The 21,258-nt window shown below is 39.7% G+C and overlaps 1 protein-coding gene across 1 annotated transcript in view; it reads right to left on the bottom strand.

The window, feature by feature from the left end:
* xrn2 (5'-3' exoribonuclease 2) overlaps nucleotides 1–21,258 on the bottom strand; it is a 43,686-nt gene that overhangs the window by 12,524 nt on the left and 9,904 nt on the right. Inside the window, exons 18-29 of the mRNA XM_035908940.2 lie at nucleotides 20,902–20,996; nucleotides 17,348–17,483; nucleotides 11,538–11,645; nucleotides 10,737–10,826; nucleotides 10,527–10,599; nucleotides 10,066–10,149; nucleotides 9,434–9,531; nucleotides 7,462–7,541; nucleotides 7,276–7,332; nucleotides 5,821–5,889; nucleotides 4,550–4,678; nucleotides 2,200–2,318 (exon numbers count right to left, since the gene is read on the bottom strand). Of these exons, the coding sequence (XP_035764833.2) occupies nucleotides 2,200–2,318; nucleotides 4,550–4,678; nucleotides 5,821–5,889; nucleotides 7,276–7,332; nucleotides 7,462–7,541; nucleotides 9,434–9,531; nucleotides 10,066–10,149; nucleotides 10,527–10,599; nucleotides 10,737–10,826; nucleotides 11,538–11,645; nucleotides 17,348–17,483; nucleotides 20,902–20,996 (1,138 nt within the window). The remainder of the gene's footprint in view (nucleotides 1–2,199; nucleotides 2,319–4,549; nucleotides 4,679–5,820; nucleotides 5,890–7,275; nucleotides 7,333–7,461; nucleotides 7,542–9,433; nucleotides 9,532–10,065; nucleotides 10,150–10,526; nucleotides 10,600–10,736; nucleotides 10,827–11,537; nucleotides 11,646–17,347; nucleotides 17,484–20,901; nucleotides 20,997–21,258) is intronic.

Genomic DNA, 21,258 nt, shown 5'->3' on the forward strand with positions numbered 1-21,258 from the left:
GCTGGCCTGGGAACGCCTTGGTGTTCCCCCGGATGAGCTGGAGGAGGTGGCTGGGGAGAGGGAGGTCTGGGCCTCTTTGCTTAGGCTGCTGCCCCCGCGACCCGGCCCCGGATAAAGCGGATGAAGATGGATGGATGGATGGATGGATGGCGATGTATAGTCAGAGACGTTACTTGAAGAAGAAAAAGTCACTTAAAGAAGGCTCAAAACCAAAGAAAGAACCAACCACCAGCTGACCTAGAAAATATCAGAGCCAATCTTGCCTAGCATAAAATGGATAATAATGGGAAAAAGAAAGTACAACTTCTACATACTACAAAACGAATTCCACCCCATGATTAAGCAGCTTGTAGAAACACCTCGTGCACCACCTAGTTCTGACCAAGCTTCAGCTGTCAGGCAGATGGCCTCACATTTGACTCTAAAATACTTTGGTATACAGAGAAGTTCAAAGTCGCCTCAATGACTGCAAGGTGCCCGGATCAACACCTCTGTGCTGACAGCTGGTGTGAGGTATTTGCAGGCCAAAGGACATCAGACCACAAGTCTTGTTTTTTGTTCAGATCACTCTGCTAAGATTCAAACACACTGCTTCTGGTGTGATCTGTCGTGTGCTGTTGTTCATCTAAGGTCTACAGATGAGACGTATGATATATTTAACAGACTGGATATGTAAAATTTACAACTTAAAGAGGTCACACTTCCTTTTTAACATGACTACAGTTCTTTGAAATCCACCTGAAGAGGCATTTTACCTTTTGCTGAACATTTTAGCTTTTCTTCGTCTCTGCTAAAGGGATAAAAATATTTAGAATAACACGTGAATGTCAAAGCCTCGTGATGAAAGCTTTACGCTCTGTCATGAAAAGCAAGGCCGTCGGAATGTGCAAAGAAAAAGAGAGCATTCCAGAGAGGAACGCCAAAAGAAAGTTTTTACTGAATTTAATGGAGCAGGTACTGTTGGTGGGGGTGCATTAAAGCAAAACATCAATTGATTTTTTGAGCTCAAGGTTACAGCAGCAAACTCAACAATTCACCCAATTTCAAACGCTCATCAGTGACCTTACAGCAGCAGTTTGATGAGGTCCACTTACTTTTGACCAAACTTTGATCTGCGTGTGTTGTCAGATTTACTCTCAGTGTGGTAAACTCAGATGTAAATACTTTTAATTTTTAGATTAGAAAATTGTTGTTTATTTGTGTAGAGAAGGGATAAAGAAACGTTTTAAAAAACTACACTTGAAAAATATTTGCACTTTCTTAATTAGAATGAATCCAAAATTAATCTAAAAAATGAAAATAAAGACTGAAAATATTAAAATGCTCCAAGATCACTTTTAAATTACTAAAATCACTTTATTCCTTTGGTAAAGTCACATTTGACCAAACTTTCCAGGATGCTTTGGATTTGTTGAGAATTTTAATAAAGAAAAAAAAGAGCCATGAAGATTTTTGTCTTTATTTCTAAGTCTAAAATATTGTAATTATTATTTTTTAAGAAGATCAAATTATTGGTAACAGGATAGGACAGGGCGAAGCAGGAGTGCTGGACTATGAAACAGCATGTCCCCAATCCATGAACACGTTAGAGTCTTGAGTGTAATGCATCTCACACTGTGTTTTACTTAAAAGAGGACTTACTGCAGGACTGGCTCTTTCGTCGGCCTACACAGTTGCTTTTTTGAGGCCTTGGATTGTTAAATTGTAAAATGAGTCTTTCTGGCTCTCCGGTATGGAATAAATTTTAAATAAACACTCATCTACAATTTTATTTGCTTTTATATTGATGCAAACAGCCTTAAATACATCTTTCTGAATCACACTGAATTTTGTGAACTATTTATGAACCAGAAATGTTCCATCTTCATATTGAGGACATTTTTTTAAGATAGTGGCCAATCGAGGGGGCTTTAAAGATGATTCAGGGGGCTTAAGGTTAGGGCTGCGGTTTTCAAACTTGTGAGGCTTTGACAAAAACTGTGAGACAAAGTTAAATGGATGTTTGCTGGTGGGGTTGCTAATGCTAATGCACTAACCCTTGTTTCTGTAAAATTCATTGTGGATCCTTTTTTTATTGTTAAAGACCATTAAAAATATCTTTACTGGTTTCTGAACAAAGAAAAATGTTCGGTTAAACACTGAGTAGGGCAAAAATAAGGCCTTGCATTACATCAGTGTGTGTTTGTGTGTGTGTCTTACGTTGAAAAGACTGATGGCCACCGCTGTGTGAAGGTCGGTAGCCTCCTTGGTTGTAGCTGCTTGGCGGTGGAGTGCTGCTGTATTGTCCTCCACCTTGTTGGCTTCTGTTCAGATTGTGGCTGAAGAGAGAAGAAGAAGCTATGATGTTAAAAAACTAATTTAAAAATAAAGAAAGTTCCATTGTAACCTTTACACACACCCGGTATTAACCTTAATGTCTGGGCAGTGTCTGGAGACTGAAGTGGGTAAAAATGGTCTGAATATGCTGAATATAAAACAAAGGAAGAAGATTGCTGCTTTCAGCTTTTTAGTCTTAGCATTACTCATCAATTATGTTTGATAACACTGTTTTTTTATTTAAATGCAGGATAGAAGATAGAAGAGAAGAGCAAATGCCAGAGTAACACTGAATTACTTTTAAAACTTTCCACCATACACTCACTGGCCACCCTACCTCGGCACACTTTTCATAGTACCAGGTTGGATCCCCTTTTGCTGTCAGAACCATCTTAGTTCTTTGTGGCACAGATTCAACAAGGTGCCGAAAACGTTGCTCAGAGGTTTTGGTCCATATTAAAATGACAGCATTGAACAGTTACTGAACAAGTCCGGCTTTGCTGTACCAATAAATTCCTCACACCATTACTCCCGCAGCAGTCTGACCTGTTGATACCAGGAAGGATGGACCCATGCTTTCATGCTGTTTATGCCAAATTCTGATGTCACTATCTGAATGTGGCAGGAGAAATCGAGACTCATCAGACCAGGCAACTTTTTTTCCCCCCCAAGTTTTCTGTTGTCCAGTTTTGATGAGTCAGTGTGACAGTTGTGGCATTTGGTGAGGTTGTTGTTGTATTTTGCAAACAAACCAAACCAAAGCACTTAACACATAAGGGTTAAATGATTCAGTGAGCTGTTCTGCCCGGCCTTTTTCCACACAAGAGCCTGTGTCCTACCAGAAATGTCATATGACCTCTGGCCTCTTCCTAAACTGAACACACACACCCATAACTGCACAATTTAAAAATCAAAGCAATAAAAAAATTCATTTCCTTCAGGTTTTCCTGCTCGCACCTGCCCGTGTGGTCCCATCAAGGCACATAACGGCCTGAATCACTGAATTAACGACTTACTTTAGCGGGGGGGGGGGGGGGGGGGGGGGGGGGGGGGGGGGGGGGGGGGGGGAAGAGAGGAATACATTATGTTTCTTCAAATCTGTGCATAATTAATTCCCACAGTTGGGCCGTGCCAGATGTTCAATTATTCACATTTCCTTAATGATAATATCAATGTGTGGACAAGAGAGCCTAGATCATAATCAAGGATGGCTTGTTAATGGGGGCCACTGTGGGGGGGAGGCAGTAAACATTTAAATACATCTTTGTTTTTAAAAATACTTAAAACTACTGTACTGAGTCACGGCAGGCACACTTGGATGCTTTAAAATAATCTCATCACACAGAGCGAGGAGCTTCAGAGACAGGTGTATTTACCGAAGTTGATCAAACCACCGATGAACCATGAAAAAAGTTTCAGGATGCAAAGTTATATTAAAAAGGCATCACTGTTTGCTGTTCAAAATAAAAGCATGGAAAATACTCTGAAACAAAGATATGGTTATGCACTGCTTGTAAAAAACAAACAAACAAAAAAACCCTTTCATCACAGTATAATACAAAACCTGTATAACTCCAGGTAAACCATTGCTCTCTCCTTATCCCTCCTGACCCATTTTTCTCCAATTTGCTTTTTGCTAATGTCCTCATCAGTGCTGGGAGAATTCAGGCTCATTCAGGTCGCACAGACAGTCCAGCTCCAGGTTTGCTGTGTCTCTCAGCACAGTCTCAAAAGTGGAAAGGAAATATCAGGAGAGCGGGACTGTATCTTGCTCGTCTCTGTACAGAGGAACAGGAAGAGCCCTGCAACATGACGGCCAGGAACAGACTCCCTGAGGGTGGCATAACTGATAGGTCCACCACTACTGCCCCATTGTGCAAGTTCACAATGAACACACGTAACACACGTGAAAAAGCTGGGAGATGCCATTGTGAACATTATACCAGCCGCAATATCCCCCAGCATGACCAGTTTGGCAGTGGGTCTGTGGTCTGGGGAGATGCATCCCTGGAGTGTAGAGGGCCTCCATTATCCTGACTGAGATTCTCATCATATATGAATAAGGAATACAGCACTGTACAACTGTTCTCCTCGCACCTACCGATTTCTGGACTAACCGGGGCCTGATTTGCCTGACTGAGGTGAATGTGAGAATGGAAAAAGTCTGAACCATTTTCACTCGAAATTCATGGTTTTAACATTGGTTATATTAAAAATGTAAATATAAACATACCCCAGAGCCCTGAAGCCAGACTGGTCCAGGTGAGCTTGCTGCCTGTTTGGGTTGAAACCCAGCTGAGGCCTCCAAGATTGCCCGTTCCCTCTCACCCAGTCCTCGGGTTTCAGAACCTTACTGGGAATCCTGAAAGACAGCATTATTATGTTTCCTTTTATTGACATATATGAGAGAGGGAAGGGTGCCATCGTGTTTACCTGAAACCCTCAAATCTATCAGTGACGCCTTTGTAGAAAAAAAAAAAAATCCAGGTCTTAACACCACTGAAATGCTGCCAGTGAATTGTAGGAGGACTCATATTTGATGAAGGACTCATATTTTTACCTACAAACTGTAGGATTGTGATTGTGATCTTAGTGCAGTTCTGTATTTTTCAGAAACAAAAAAAACCTTTTTTTTTCTCCTTTTCTCCACCTGAGTTTACCGCCTCTGTCACAGCTGAAAATACACTTTTTTACCGCTCTTGTTGATGAAAGTGGATGAATCTGTGTCTGTGACACAGTGTTGCTCTCTCATTTTCGCAGTTTCAAGTCATGCTGGAGAACTTCAGAAGTGGAGGATTTAGTCGGCAAAGGTTTTTTTTTTTTTTTTTTTTTTAACTTTTTAGAACAGCCCCTGTGTTCTTCCTGGCTCTGACTTCCTGCATCACTCTGGGCACTGGAGCTGATCTTGCTCAATCAGCATATACCAGTGTCAAAGGTCTCAAAGCACTTGCACAGTCGAGTCCTGCAACATCCTTGTGTCTTTTCTCCATCGTTTTCTGCAGTGTTAACATCTACCTGCTTTCTTCCAGGAGCTTCCTTTAATATGAAGACACTGACTAGGCCAATTCTGTACTGAATAAGCCTTGAAACTGGGGATTCACATCATAAACCAAATTTGGAAGGTTTTTTTAAGGTTATATATTAACGGTGCTCTGAAATCCTTTTTCCATAGACTTCAATAGAACTAACTACCTTTCTGCAAACAGAGCCACCACATGTTGTAACGATTTATATAATTTCTAGGAACAAACGGACCTAAAGGATGCTGAGAGCCTGAGACAAATCAGACATTCACAACCTATTGAGAAATGAATCAACGCGTACTTGGTCTTGGTCTTTTCATGGAATTGTTACAATAAGAAAAATACATGAATGTAACTGCTGTATTCTTTAGGGATTACAAGGGCAAACGAAAAAACTATTTCTGCACCTGAAATGAATAAAGCCTTTAATGTTCAACCAGGAATTCATGAGATAAATGCAAAAAGGAAGAAAAATCCTCACTTTGCTCCAGGCAGGAGGACCGCCTTGAACACAAAGCCATCTGGATACTGGGGATCCTTGAACTTCACTCTGAAAAGAAAATGAAAATCATTTGCAACTGACCACAACAAGAGTTCCATTAGCTCATAGTTTTTTAAAGCAAGAATTTCAGAGAAGCAAAATAAATCTCCGCCTCAACAGAGATCCTGAGACCATGATGGTTCAAATGTTGTCATTTTCTTCTTAACCTCCCTCACCTACTTCGCTCAGTCATTTTCAACACGTGCCCAAATGTCTTTTCATCCTTGAAGAATGGCTCATATTACAGTAATGAAAGGGGGGATGGTGCGCACACAGCTCAAAACTATGAGGCGATAATAATGTGCTGTCAAACAGCTTTGAGCACCAATGGAAACATGACGACATCAGTGAAGCTTGTAATAAAAACGATAAGAAAAAAAAAAGACTAATCTGGGATGGTCTGTCATAACGTCCATCAGAATCAGATTTTTTAGCTTAATTTTGGAAGTGGATGCAACAGTTTGTCATGTTTTTTTGCGCGACATCTGTGTTAAAGTTGGGATTCAACTCAAAACTGAGATTTTTAAAAATAAAATATTTTCTCATCTAAATTTTTCAGGTCATCCAATTTGGGCTACTTGTAGACAACAGATTTCACCACTGCTGATGAGAATCTGGCCTCCAACTTTGACTCCAAATGGCAGTTTTCAGTGGACGAGTCAGTGGTGTTGAAGCCCAAAGGAAATGCATATGGTCAGAAGGTCAGCAGTGAGACCAGGACCTTACTTTTTACATATCAGATTATCAGGGATGCCCAATTCCAATGCATTGTAATAGAGAAATATTTGCTCTATTTTGGTGCCTTCCATGCTGCACATGTTTACTCCATTTGTCTCAATATGACTTCCCTTTTTACTGTAAAACTTTATTAAAGGGTTGTGGCTTTGATACCATGAAGATCAGCATGCACTGCAGATGCAGAATTGGACTTTCAGAGAGGGAAGTGGAGAAAAGAAAGAAAGAAAAATAAAAACAGCAGGAATGTTTGATACAGTCCAGAAGGGCACAAGCAGGCAAACCTGAAGCGGACATTAGCCAAATTCAAATCAGGGAAGGTTTTTGCTTTTTATAAGAATAGTTGTGGAATTTTTATACAAAGGGATTAAACAGGAAAAAACACGACATGACCATGAATAATTAAAGACACCTCATGTGTGAACTATCACCAAGAAATATGTAAAAAAAATTACACAAATCTGAACATTTTACTTGGTGCCAAAAATATTTAATCTGACCATTTAACTGCAATTGTAAAGGCGTTTCCCGTTCTTTGTTCACCTCCAGCCATACTTGACATCATCGTCATTGTTGGTGGAATTTTAAGTTAAATCCAATGAGTCTTCCCGACATGTACAGTAAATATCAATGCTACAAAAGACGTTTGTGTTGACTTACCCGATTGCAGTGTTCTGTGAAATATCTCGCAGCATTGGAACAGGCGACCTCACCGTACTGCAGGATAACCAAAAACAAATACATGAGGCAGATGTCACATTTACCCAGCTCGTCTTCCATTGGCTTAGAGCGGTGGCAACATGGCACAAGAGGCAGAGAAATGAGAATAAAGTCGGTGTTCCTTACTTATCTGGTAGAATAGGGTTGTCATCGAGATTTAGTCTACCTTGGATTCCATGGCACAGCTCTGCAGGGATCTCAGTGTCCTGATGGAGACAAAGCTGCAGTTTGTATCCACAAATAAATGATAGTTTAATGCAGCAACACTCATACCATACACAAATACCATCATCTAGAAAATATTTGAGCTCCAAATAAATTCTTGAGGGTAAATATCTGTTACTATGACTCTGTGAATACATTACACATATTCTAAACTAGTGTTACATGCCTTGTATATGAGCAGCAGCAAATAAAACGTCAGTCCTCTACCTGAAAAGCTGCTTTCTACGGGTCTGCCGTTAGAGATCACACATCCAAATATTTCAGGGACTTCAAGCATCCACATTCTATGTTGACTTGAGTCCACACTCAAAGCCATAGAACCAGAAATTTACCCTAAAAATGTGAAGGACCTACTTCAAGTAGTTTTACAGATAATGGAATTTTAAAATGGACCCTCAAAAAAAAAAAAGGAAAGAAAAAAAAAGGAATTTTTGTGGCCAAAACTGTGATGGTCAGGTGGGAAGATTTTTCATTTTAAACTGCATGTCTGCACAGGAGGTTTTTGTCAAATGTTTTTCAGTAGTTCATCTCATCCTCACCTGACAGTTTTATTTATTTATCAAATCTGTACCTGTCGTCTAGACGGGCTACGTAAAAGTTCAAGTTCATGTAACTGCAGGAGAAGAGGGTCCTCTGAGATGAAGGCTTTTCTCTCGTGGAACGCAGCGATAAATAAAACCTGCATTATTCTTTCAGTCTGACTGCGAGGCCTCTGAAACTCTGAATCCTCTAGATGAACTAATTTTCCTTCGCATCAAATTCATTTCATCGCTGAAAGCAAAGCACACAGAAGCTTGCTTGACTGTTCAGATGCACTCATTAAGAAGTATTTACCCAGCAAGTCTACGCATCGATTGCTTCGGTTTGCAAATGCATAATCAGTGAGACTAAACTCAAAGCGGGCGACACCTGCACAGCTTCAGTGCACATCTGCAGCACAGTGACGCAGCAGCATATCAAAGTTTGAGCCGCAGAAGAAGACTGTTATTACAGACACAAAACAGCTGGCTCTGTGTGTGTTCCTGTCTAGCTATCTTTGTGAGGACCGAAATCTGCAAAAAAAAGTTTCATTTAGTTAACTTTCATAGAAGTTTTTATTGCACAGTCCTAGGGGCCGCTGGATCATCCAGATTTTTCCTTTGAAATTGCTGTTGAACTTATCTGCTCCTCTTCTCCTTTTCCTCGATGGTCCTCTTCGCATATACTGTATCCAATCCCTGTGACTGACACACTCACCCGTCCTCTCAAGTTTAAAGGCCTTTTTGAGGCTCAAAATGTGGTTTTAGTGTCAGAGTTACAATTGGGTTATGGTTAGGTTTAGGGTTAGGCATTCATTTTCATTCTTAATGGTTAGGGTAAGGGGCTAGGGAAACCATTGTGTCAATGAAGGTCCTCACTAGGATAGCTGAACAGGGTTGTGTGTGTGTGTGTGTGTGTGTGTGTGTGTGTGAGCTAAAAAGAGTTTCCTTTGAATTGAAGTTAAAGTTGAGGTTTTTTATTAATTTATTTTATTTAACTTTTCATTTATTTACTGACACATTTTCACTGCATTATTTGTTCACATTTTCCTCTTTTATTATAATTATGTCACATTGCCTGCCTTTATGTTTAGCTTTCATTTATTTATTTATTTTTATCTCCAATGTTTCTGTATGATGGCTGGGTGTCTATATCTATGTATAGGTCATGGTGCAGGGATGATGAGAGGGTGTTGTCAAGGAGATGCATGTGTGTATTTTTGTATATTTTCTGTTTTTAATGTGTACAGCACTTTGAGTTGAATCTTTATTGTATGAAAAAAGGTAAATAAAAAACGTTTTGATTGATTGATTTGACTGAAGTGAATGCTTACTGACGGCGTCGGGTTTCTTACCTCGTTAGATTCTGTGCGATACAGTTCATGGATGAAGTCAAAGAGTGGGTGAGACTTCCCCAGAAACAACACGTCACTTCCCAGGCTGTTTCTCCTCTCTGAAAAAAGAGGACAGAAAGCGGGTGTGGTCAGAAAGGAGAGAAAAAACAAGTGTTCACAAACTGCTAACCTGCTCACACAGGTCTGAGTGTAAACGGGAGAGAAGCCCATGATTAGAAAACAGAAAAATAAAAAGATAAATGACCACATTTATGTCAGAACAATGAAAAGAAGGGTAAATATGGGTTCTACTGCAAACTGTACGTTGTGGGGATGATGACTGGAAAAAAGAATATCTGCATATATATGCAAATACATAAAAAGCACCTGTCTGACTATAACACAGTTATTTAGACCATTTAACCCTTTATCCAAACATGGAGAGGAGCAGAGATGGCAGCACTGCAACCCTTTAACATTTTGACACTACAGCCAACTCCAGCTATTGGAGTGGTTTGTTACTGCATTATGGTGATAATGTCAGAATTACAAACATAAAGTGAGTTTTACATCAAAGACCTTTATCACAGAAGGTAAAGTTCACCGAAAGAGAAATCCAGATGTTACATTTGATACGACGAGCTTTTACTCACTTTCCTCAGGAGTGAGGTCAGGGTAAACATCAGCCAAAGCCGCCCTCAGCCGACGTTCATCCACAAAAGGCAACAAGGCAACACCTATGAAAGTAGCACCATGATATAAAACAAGTGCACTTACAGTAATAAATAGTGTAATCATGTAATAGTACAGTATTACATTCTCTAAATCTATTTTTAATGTGTACTCAAGTTATATCTTCTCCTTTTTAAAACTTTTATTTTGAAGTCACAGCCTTTATATTCCCGCACTGAAACATTTTTTAAGTTTCTGCTGTTTGCACAGGGAATTTGAGCCCTTCATACCAAAATGAGCCGCATAGTTAATATCAAATAAAAAAGTGGGTCGAATGAAACGTTGGCTTAAAAATATATTTCCATTTATTAACAATAAAGATTAAACAAAAACAGCTGTAATAAATCTCTCTGTCCAGATTATTTAAATGTCACAGACTCACCCTGCCAGGCGTATTTCTTGCCGTTTAGATCAATGGCAAAGTCATCGGGGTAAAAGTCGATGATCGAGGAATCCTGCATCAAAGGAAGTGATTTCATTAATTATTTTTTTATTTTTCAAGTAAAACTCAAAAAGACACTGGTACAACTACCACAACTAAAAAGATCAGAGAGCAGCAATACTGCTGAGCTGTTTCATGCCTGAAACTTACCGGACTGCTCATGAGGTTCCTCCATGTTGGTGGCAGGAAGTTACCGCTGGCGGCAGGAAACACTCCCATCAGCTGCTCCAGTGGCTTGAACTGCACGAAACACCCAACAAACAGTCATGTCTGTTGATTAAACCCTGTAGAGTGGACGCTGTAGTGTGCGATGTTGCTGTATGATTCACATTTGTGCACTGGTGTGTCTTGCATTGCTTTGACATGATCAGTTGATCATGTTGGATTTAAGATTTTTTATTTTTTTTTGCCTTGTCTGTTCCACACAAAGTTCCCGCCAGAGTGAACGTTATATTACATACAGCAGATGATGAGATAATTTAATTATTCCAGCACTTTCTTAATACGACTTCCTATTTTTCTACCCTTTTGTTACATCTCCCAACTTTAAGACATATCAAATTCAAAAGGAACTGGTATTGGTTGTATAATTATAGATTTTCTCAGTTTAAACCTTTGATGTGTTTTCCTTGTTGTACTGTTAATAAAATATGGATTTGCAAATCATTGCGTTATGTTTTAATTTTCATTTCATAACGCCAGCTTAATACTTAGAGAAGACAAACAAGTCAACTGAGGTGAACTTTTACGGTGTTTTAGTGAATTTCTTTAATAACTTGAGCTGCTATCAGTGGCTTTACAAGCAACAAGCTATAGCAGCATTTAGTTTAAAGGAACATGACTGATTCCACACACTTTCAGATTTCACTGCAGGAAAAACAACATTTCTCACTGAAAAGTCACAGAGAGAAAGATTGAGAATGAGGAGGAGAGAAATAAATCGATTCTTACGGGTTTGGTGTTCTTCTCAAAGTCTGAGAACATGTCTTTGATGTCTTTGAAGTCAGAGGCGAACGGTGCGTAGTGGAACGGGAAGTACCACTTCCAAGAAGCACAGCCCTGCAAATCAACAAGCAAACAATTCAAATCAACAACTTAGCTCTGAGCTTAAGATCAGTTAATGGGGCCAATGTTTGACTGAAAAAAGAAGCTTGTTGCATATAAAGTAATTAAAGCTTTTTTTGTGGATCAGTAAAATATACAAGGGGACAGTTAACCTCTGTTCTACAGATCAGGGAAAAAACTATACACAGCTTAGTACTGAAGCAGTTTTAAACTTACATTTCACATGTTTGTGAACACAGCAGATCATTTCTGGTAATGCCTGAGATCATAAACTGCTTTTAGTGTGATGATGGTGCACACATGGAAGTTATTCACAAATATGAAGAAGGATCCACATCTCACCAGTGGAGTTCTTAGTGGCTTTATCCCTTACCTGGATAATAAATTCGCTTTATGTTCACTTTACAATAATAAAAATACAGGAAAAATCCAAAAATCAACACATTTCAGTCACTCACATCAGGCATAACTCTCATAAAATCTGGTGATTTTCTGCTCAGTTTAATCGTTGGTGTTAGTTTATTGTTGTTCCCTTCATTCAGCGTTAGCTCATTTGGCACGATATCAACTCAAGCACCCAGATGAGGGGGGGAAAAAATTAAAGCAGAAAGCTTTTCTCTGCCCTTTTTCTTTAGCGGCACTAAGCTTAAAATCCAATCTGACCAGTCTAAGGTGGCAGTGCTGACATTTTAAACCTTTCACTGAATCCTCAGGCAGCTTTTGCTTTTTATTCAAACTTTCTACACTTTCAGACATGCCAGATTTTTTTTTTAGTTTGTTTTTTTGGCTTGATGGTTAAACAACCAGAATGAGGAAAAAAAACAAACTAGACTGTAGTTCAAACCACGATGCCTCTGAGGAAAAGAAAATAAATAAATCTCTCCCACACCTGCTGAGAGGCTCTTGCATCTAAAATGTAATCACCTTCCTCTGTTCTGTGTTTCAGAGATGTTTGCTGACAAAGAAGGAAAAAGCTCTGGGGAAAGGAAAAAAAAAAAAAGTCGTCACCATGCAGTTGGACCACTTATCCTTCCTGAGCAAACATGCCTCGCACCAAAGAACAACCTTCACTTCCCACAATCCACCTTTGAGAAAACGAGGTCCTCCGATAAATCCACCAATCCTCGCATCTCAGCCAATCTCAGCTTTAAAGCCCAGCACTCTATTATTAAAGGTGGTCATTCAAATGATAATACGGTCCTTTTACCATGATAAAAGGCAGAGGAGGCTCTGATCGCCACATTCGGACGATCGCACAGATCATTTATGGTAATATGACAAAATGTTTTGTCTCAAGGACTCGGTTCATTTGTGGCGGAGGCTGGCAGGGTCAAAGATCACGAACCGCAGCAACAAGGGGGGGAAAAAAAAAATATATACATATACATTTACTGTCCTGATTCAGAGCAGCTGACAACAGGAAGTGAAAGTTGTTACCTCAATATGTTATTAAATACATGAAGGATCCACAGATTCAACATACACAGACCTTTCAGTTTAAATATATAAATGGGTGATTTATTCACACTGTGTTCACATTAGTGAGTCAAATAATCAAAAATTCATTAACAGATCATTTTTTTAAATAAACTGAATTTACTGATTTAAAATCCACATGTTGAAAAGAAAACTATTTTATGACATTTCACTTAAATATATTATGGAGGCACTGAAATATCCACAGAATATTTGTTCACTGGTTATTAACATCGACATTGAGTGATCGATGTATGATTTGTTTCTGAAACTGGAAAGCAGACATCTATAAAAATGTGGGACATTTATTCATGTAACCATTTTAAAATTTGATATTTCATTGGTTCATAATCTGTGCATGTTTAACGACTGCAAGTATGAAAGTACGTCTGAATTGGTTGACTTAGGATCCAGTTACTATGCAGCTGCTCAAGTTTTTTTGTTATGTCTTAAACAAAAACCAATAAAAATACTGAAGAAAAATGACAGATGACTCAAGAAAGATTACAGTAATATTACACCAGTGATTACCAAAGTTTTTAAACAAACATTTTAAACTGATCATCTCCATTTTAAGTTATAAGAACAACAAAACTTGCCCTGTATAATTATCACCACTGATGAGCAACATCAAATCCTTAAGGAGATTTGAAACGTGTCAGGGCTCACCACAAACATTCTGCTTATATTTATTTTTCAATATGCGCTCATTAGATAACTTTCATATGGTTTGTTTTTTGTACAGCTCAACTAAATCAGAAAAGGTCACAATGCTGGGAACACTCGGGTCCATCAGCCATGAAATCAGGAAACAGCTCAACCTTCTTTAAAGTGAAAAAATAAAGCTCAGTTTTCATTCAGCCTGAAATAAAATAACATTTTTGGACACAGGTTTCTCCCTTTGTTGACTTTTACCCCGACAACTTTGCCCTTCAAAATTGCCTGTCAGTCCTGTAATGATAACATCTGCATGCACCGCCGCAAATTACAATAAAAATACTAAAAAGGTAAATCACCAGTGTCAGCAAAGCATGAACGATCAAACTGCCATTAGAGAACAGCCTGCTAGTTGGAAAACTGTCATATGTGGCCATTCGGTTGTAAAGAAATGAATTATTGGCAGAGGAGACCTTTTCTGTACATCCAACAGATTACTGGAGGAAAAAAAAAATCGGTTTTTCGCCTTTGTGATGAAAAGCAGAGACAGAACGGGGATAAACTGAGCTCTGTCTTCCCCGATCACTCGGTGAGGTGTGCGTGATCTTAACTCCGTCAGTGGCGAGGAGAAGCGTGAATGTGTGGCAGCGAAGAGCAGACACGTCTCCGTCCGTCGAGGGCCCGCTAATGAATTCACTCAGAGCGGCCCCCTGAGACGGGCTTTGGATTGGCGAGCGTGTGGAGTCGACAGAGTGTGCATACGAGGGGAGCACAATCAGCCAGGACAAATCCCCCCCGGCTCAGCCTGAGGCGCCCTGGCTCTCCTGGAGAGGGACCCCAGCTGATTATTTCATTTCAACATAAAGATCAATATTTTACAACACTACAATGATTTGTGTATAATCACACTGCAAACAACAGCAGCAGATCTCAGTGTGAGATGAGCACGAGTTTATTTCGTGTAAATAAGTAAAACTAAAATAAAAACATAGTAAATAATAATAAAAGTGAGAGTCATTCATGTGGGAAGGCTTCATCTAAATGCAACGAAACACATATCAGTCCCTGGGTTAACTTCACTTGTGAGGAGGATTTATCAGAGGACCTTGTTACCTCAGAGGTGAGTTGTGGGAAGTGAAGGTCGCATTTCTGTGTCGGACATGTTTGCTCAGCAACAATAAGTGTACCGACTCCTCATTAAGGTTTTGGTTTACTTCCTATCAGGTGTGTGGACAGGCAGGATTAAAGATTTAGCTGTAGCGATCTTTTATTTTCATGTTTTCATTCATCACACAACATTTTTCCTCCGAGTCCTATTCAAATGCAAATCATCTTCAAAAACAACAAGCAAGTGGTTCTGATCTGATTCTGCTCATTTCCATATTTTGATTCTTGGACTACTAGAGTAGCTTTGCATAATTCACAGTTCAGAATAGTCCTTATTCTTATCGTTCCAATCAGTTTAGCCTCTGACGTTTTAGCTCCTCTCCCTTAAACTAACTTCTTCTCACTGGCTGCTCTGTATAAACAAAAGGTTTGAACCACATTAAGGATATCCTCTCTCTGACTTCACACAAGACCACAAGTAGTAAAAGAAATGAAACTGAGCAGTCCGACCAGTCTAATGACTGCGCTTTAGGCTCTCCAACACACTATTAAAACTTTGGAAGGACAAATGCTCTTCCTTGAGGAAGAAACATGGTTAGAAAAAAAATTGTTATCAGAGATCACTTAACAGTTTGGTGAAATGAAATCGACTAAAAATAAATCAGAAGCACTCACGGCTGTATTACTAAAAGTAAGAGCATTTCCACATATAGAATATGAATAGGCCTCACGGTGTTGCGACTAAACACGTGTACCCTTAAGAAAGCTATCAGTGAAGCTAATTGTTAAACAGGCTCGAATCTTTTAGGAAGCATAAAGACTGAACCCAGGTCATGTGGTCTAATAAGCCCAGATATACCCTGATTTAGAGTGACAGGAACATCACAGTGAGAAGAACATAAAATTAAGTTAAGCACATGCCTAGCAGCAACAATATAAGCAAGTGAAGGCAGTTTTATGAGTTGCTCACATCAAGGCTCAGCAATGTTAGTTTCCTAAATAATTATGTCAGGTGAACACCTGAATATACAGAACAACCAGGTTTTACCATCAATGGACGTTTCACAGAGCATGAAGCTCGTTTCCACATAGAGCTCGTTTCCTAGTTGCATGAAGTCTTCCTGGAGAAGACTTCATGCAACTAGGCTGCCTCTCCCACTATCTCTACAAGCTTGTGGTGAAAAATGAAAGCAACTTATCTTTAATGTCCAGCAGGGGGCAACTCTTTTCACTGCATGAACAACTCCTGTTGTATCCAGATCTACAGGAAAGTGTCCCTTCTTCACACTTTGTTTATGACCTCAGCAAAGTCCCTTCTGGTTAGCTGATGCTCTCAGCTGCTAGTTTATAGTATACGTGAATACAACATGACGTTCATTTTGTGTATTTAAAGTAAAATCGAGGATACAGCAGAGGAAAAGCAAGTATCAACATGTAGTGCTCTTCTCAGTCAGATCCACCCATTTCCTCTAACTCAGGTTTCAGCAAACAGCAACAAAATCCAGAACGATCAAATGCTTCAGAAACTAATGAGTGATACTTAGCCCTGATGCATCGAGCAGGACAGAGACTCTCACTGTATGCTGAACACAATCACAAAGCTTTATATTCTATTCTATTCTATAAATGGCTTTATCCATGTTACTCAGTCGATGTGCCTTACAGGATCACCTTTACAGAGAATGTGAGGTTTCTGTGTCACGAAATGACAAGAAAAAGAAAAAAGCATCCTTATCCTTTAGCTTCCCCTCCAAAACTTTAGTGATTTTCTCAGTCTTTGTTAGCACTGTTAGCACAAAGTTCTGCTCTGTGCATCATTCACCTTAAATTTTTCCCCTCAGTGTCTACATGAAAGCTAAAATATCCAAAAGTTAGAATTCACCTTGTGGCAGCCACACTCTTGATTTAATGTTACGAAAGCTATCGTTAACTTTTGTTAGCAAGAACTTAATGTGATTAATCTTTTCACACATGTATAAATAAAGACCTTAACTAAAAAAAAATGTTACAAAAAAAGAGAAAAAGAACCGCTGAAAGACGAGTATGTGGAAGTTCAAGGAGAGAAGCACTGCTCTGAAAAATAAACTCTTAACCTTACCAGCAATATTTGGGAACTTAACATAATTTGATTCTGTAACTCAGAAACAGGATCAAAAAGGTTGATGTTGTGCATAAATTCATCAAAAAAGGACTAAATACACCTGCCTCTCCATTTGTAAAGGTGGAAATTTAGCTTGGATCGTGGTATGTAATGAAAGCTCGGGGTTCAAAGTTCAAAGAAAACTATTAAACGGTTTCTAAAGCTAGCATCTGGGTGAAGTAAAGGCTTTATAAACCAGTGAGAATATGTTTCTCAGCAGGAAAAGAAAAAAACGAAAAAAAAAAAAAGAACACATCGCTGCTGAAGACATGCTCGTTTGCACACAGTATTGAACCCACCATGTGACTTCAGTTACCTGGTAATAGTAGCGCAGTACCCAGCAGAGACCCTCCACGTACGACTGGACCACCTTCCGCCTGAAATCCTCATCTGACGCGTCCACGTCAAACTTGTTCTTGTAGTACCTCTGCTTCCAGCCTTCCTCCCACAACCTGCAGGACACAAACGGTGGTCACACTCACTCAGAAGATTGAACTAACTTCTTCACCAACAGCACTAACCAAGAAAGACATTACACACAGCCCCAAACACTCTGAGATTTAAGTCATCTTATTGGAAACCACACTGTGGGGCTATTATTAAGTAATTTAGTCATCAGTCTCCTTAAGAATTCAAATGAATAATAATTAACAAGTATCTCTGTCAGCGTGCGTGCACAAATTAGTCTTAGCTAGTAGTAGTACAGCCAGAAAATGTGGCACTGGGAAGTTGATGGTAAGTGCTCTGCATTTTGTTTTGCATGTTTTTCTTCCATCTTGCTCCTTAGACCTGAATAATAGAAAGAGTAATTTAGAAATATTTCCCGGTTGCACATGTTTTTTATCTGGAATGTGCCATTCCACATATTTATATGTGCTTGGGGTAGTAATGACAAAGGACCGGTAGGTCTTTAGGTGTTAGGTGAGAGAAGTTATTGTGAGGATAACCTCAGTGACCTGAAGGCCAAAATGGAATTAAAAGATCCACATATATTGTGGAGCCGATCCATAAAACCAAGTGGAAGTTTAACAGACAGCCAGTGGCACTGAGCCCAGTGGTGGATGACTGTTCAGTCCTTTAGAGACAAATAGAAAACAGAAGAGGACCTATAATGGATCCTTTTGTCTAAGCTGGGGATATTTGAACAGTTTCAGATACGTGGTAAAAAAGTAGGTCTCGACATCACACCGACATCACACCATGAGGTAGTCCCCTTAAATTTATGTCACAAACCGCACAGCTCTGAAGTTCTTTCACAATGAAACATAAGACAACTGATTTTGCATCATGAACAAAGATCTCACGGAGCTACCGCGAGAAGTCACACAGTGGACTCTGCTAAGCTTAAAGCAGATTGTGACTGGAGATCAAACAGAACAGTGTCAACTACCACAGCCAATCAAATTTCATATTTACCAGTGGACTGTCCAAAAGGCCAGGAGATGACCTTTGGAGTAGTTAATTAGGCATCAACACCCACCTTCCCCATACTGACCTTTAAATTAAATCTCATTTGAGGGAATTCTGCCCAATGCAACATTTTGGGGGTTAAAATGTGGATTAATTTGCGCACAGCTCCAGACTTCCACTAATATGCTTTCATTCAACATCAGTAACATCTGTCTGAACCCCACCGCCTCCAACAACTTCACAATGTCTAATTTTTTTTAGACTGCTCCCACCCGTACTGAAGACCAGACAAAAGACTTGATATCTCAGTTAGTAATAAAGATGGGAATATGGGAAATCAACTCCATTGGTACAAATACTGCCAATGGCCAAGAATTGCAAATCCATTGTTGATTATTGGCTGACATGACCAAATCTTTACAGTTTAGGTAAATCTGAACAACATATTCAAATAAATGGCTCATCTATAGGCTGAAAAACCAGCTGGAACAGTTCAACGGCTATGACTTCGCGGTAGATTTGGGGCGGCGATGCCGTTCTGCACACATAATCAGGGTCGTCCGGCATCTGCGCGGCGGCTCCTCGGAGCGGCCCGCGGGAAGCTGCCGACTCCTGAGAGAAAAGCCTCCATGAATACCAATTTAGCCCGATGGATTTAGCAGCTCTGACGAGTGCGTCACAGAGGAATTTACTCGAACGCTCCTGCTTTCCATATTAATCACGTGCAGAGGGGAAGTGGGAGCTGTTCACCAGAGCAGGGAGTGTGTGTACAAACGTGCGTACTAATATGTGTGTGTGTGTGCGCGCAGCGGAGATGGCAGAGAGTTAAAGAGCTTGTGGTGCAGCTCGGTGGCATTAATGAGCACGTCTCTCCTCTTCTGTTTGTTAAAGCGACCTTTGCTGACTGAAGTTCATCTGCACACATTTATTTTTAAGGCATTTTATTAACTGCACGCACACGGTTCCCTGAGCATTCAAATTACAGGTTATTTGTGGTTATGAAGGTGCTTCCAGTTATAAACAGCTTCAAGAAAACTCGACAGACAGCAGCCGATTTACAATAATGACGAAATAAATGACTGACCTCATAAACAAATAGTTTTGTTTTGCCTGTTTTCTGGTCACCGTGTGAGCCCAGCAGAGACGCTAAATGTGCTGAGAAAGGAGCCAATGAGCAGCTTGTCTGACACGCCAGCTTTGTTACTAGCAGAGTATTATTCGGGTCGTGGTGGTTTGTAAAAGCAGGTTTAATTCAAGCACAGCTCTTTGGTGTGGGCACTTTCAGAGTTTGTACCTGAGAAGTCAGTGAAAGTTGTGTCATGGAACCTTGTTTTCACACCATAATTTATTGTGATTAACTTTACTTATAATTAACTTAAACTAAAAAATGTCTTGCTCACAAAGTTGTATGAGTTATTAAAAAGATTAAAATTACATTTCTATGTGCTGTTGGGTTTCTTTAATCATAAAAAAAAGAATAAACCCAGTAAGACAGGGAGTCTTGACAGGCCTACAGCTGAAGTTTAAGTTATGCCAAGCTTTAAATAAATATCTTTATTAATTCCACTGATAACCACTTTGGCTTCGACGCCAAACATTCACTGACCTGTGTGCACATTCCTAATTGTAAATAAATACAGGGGGAAAAAGTGTGTTGAGTCAAAAGAGGGGTGCCCAAATACACCATAAGTGTTCATCACGAGTGTTCAGGCTTACTGGAGCTGTATCCTCGGTTCTTTTTAATCTATATGTTGATGACTTATCAAAGAAGCTGAAAGTGGGTGGATGAATAGCAGCTTTCTAGTGAACCACATTATATATGCAGATGATTTTGTGGTCTTTAGTCCTCTTTGCAGTGGTCTCCAGCAGCTCCTTCATATATGCTTTGCTTATGATGTGGAAAATGAGCAGAGCATAAGAGCACTGTCATGATTAATAGAGCCAAAGAGGAGAAACGGGGGAAAAGATATCCTGAAATTAAACCGTCAGTCTGGAATCTAACTGTCTGCACTAAGATTTAAGATTAAATAAGACTTTGGATCAAATGATGGATGACGAAGATATTTATAGGAAGATAATGTATGCACAAGCTAACATCCTGCTGTAAATGTTTATTGCATATACAGGTAGGATGAAGAAGTCTATCTAGAAGATAGTGTACACCTCTGCATGTTGCATACCTGTGATAAACAAACTACAGGAACATGAGTTTATGGATATAATGAAAACATGAAGTAGTTACAGAAGAGAACAAGATGATATGGTGCACGTGAGAAGTTTGTTTGCTTGAATCGTTTAAAGGGGAACAATTTATTTGTAGGCTTATTAATTCTAAAAATGAAATTAATGTGGGTTAGCAAATATAAGAAATTGGGGGGAGATTCTGTATTCACTTTAGATTAAAACACAGTAATCCCACCCTTGGCTGTGAGCCCGCCCACCTAGATTGTAAGGATTTACCTGACGTTGTCTTCAGGCTCCGGCTCGCTATCGCTGTCATCAGCTTTCCTCTTCACTCCCCTGCTGTCTGCACTGTCACTGGGACCTGCAGACGACTATCGAGGGTGATTAAACCCCAACACACACACGCGCGCACACACACACACACACACACACACACACACAAAACAGAAGAAAATGTACAGATGAGATCGAGACCATGGCAGAAAATAATCAGGAACTTAAATTGCACTTCTCTACATTAAAACCCTGACTGGACTACTTGAGCATGAGCAGAAGCACTTTCAAACACAACAGGTTAGCGGTCTTTCCTTTCACACAGCAGCAGTGTTGTAGTGTTTGCATTGAGCTTTAACA

The sequence above is a fragment of the Neolamprologus brichardi genome, chromosome 15 (genome assembly GCF_056152115.1).
Source record: "Neolamprologus brichardi isolate AB-2024 chromosome 15, ASM5615211v1, whole genome shotgun sequence".
Classification (NCBI taxonomy): domain Eukaryota; kingdom Metazoa; phylum Chordata; class Actinopteri; order Cichliformes; family Cichlidae; genus Neolamprologus; species Neolamprologus brichardi.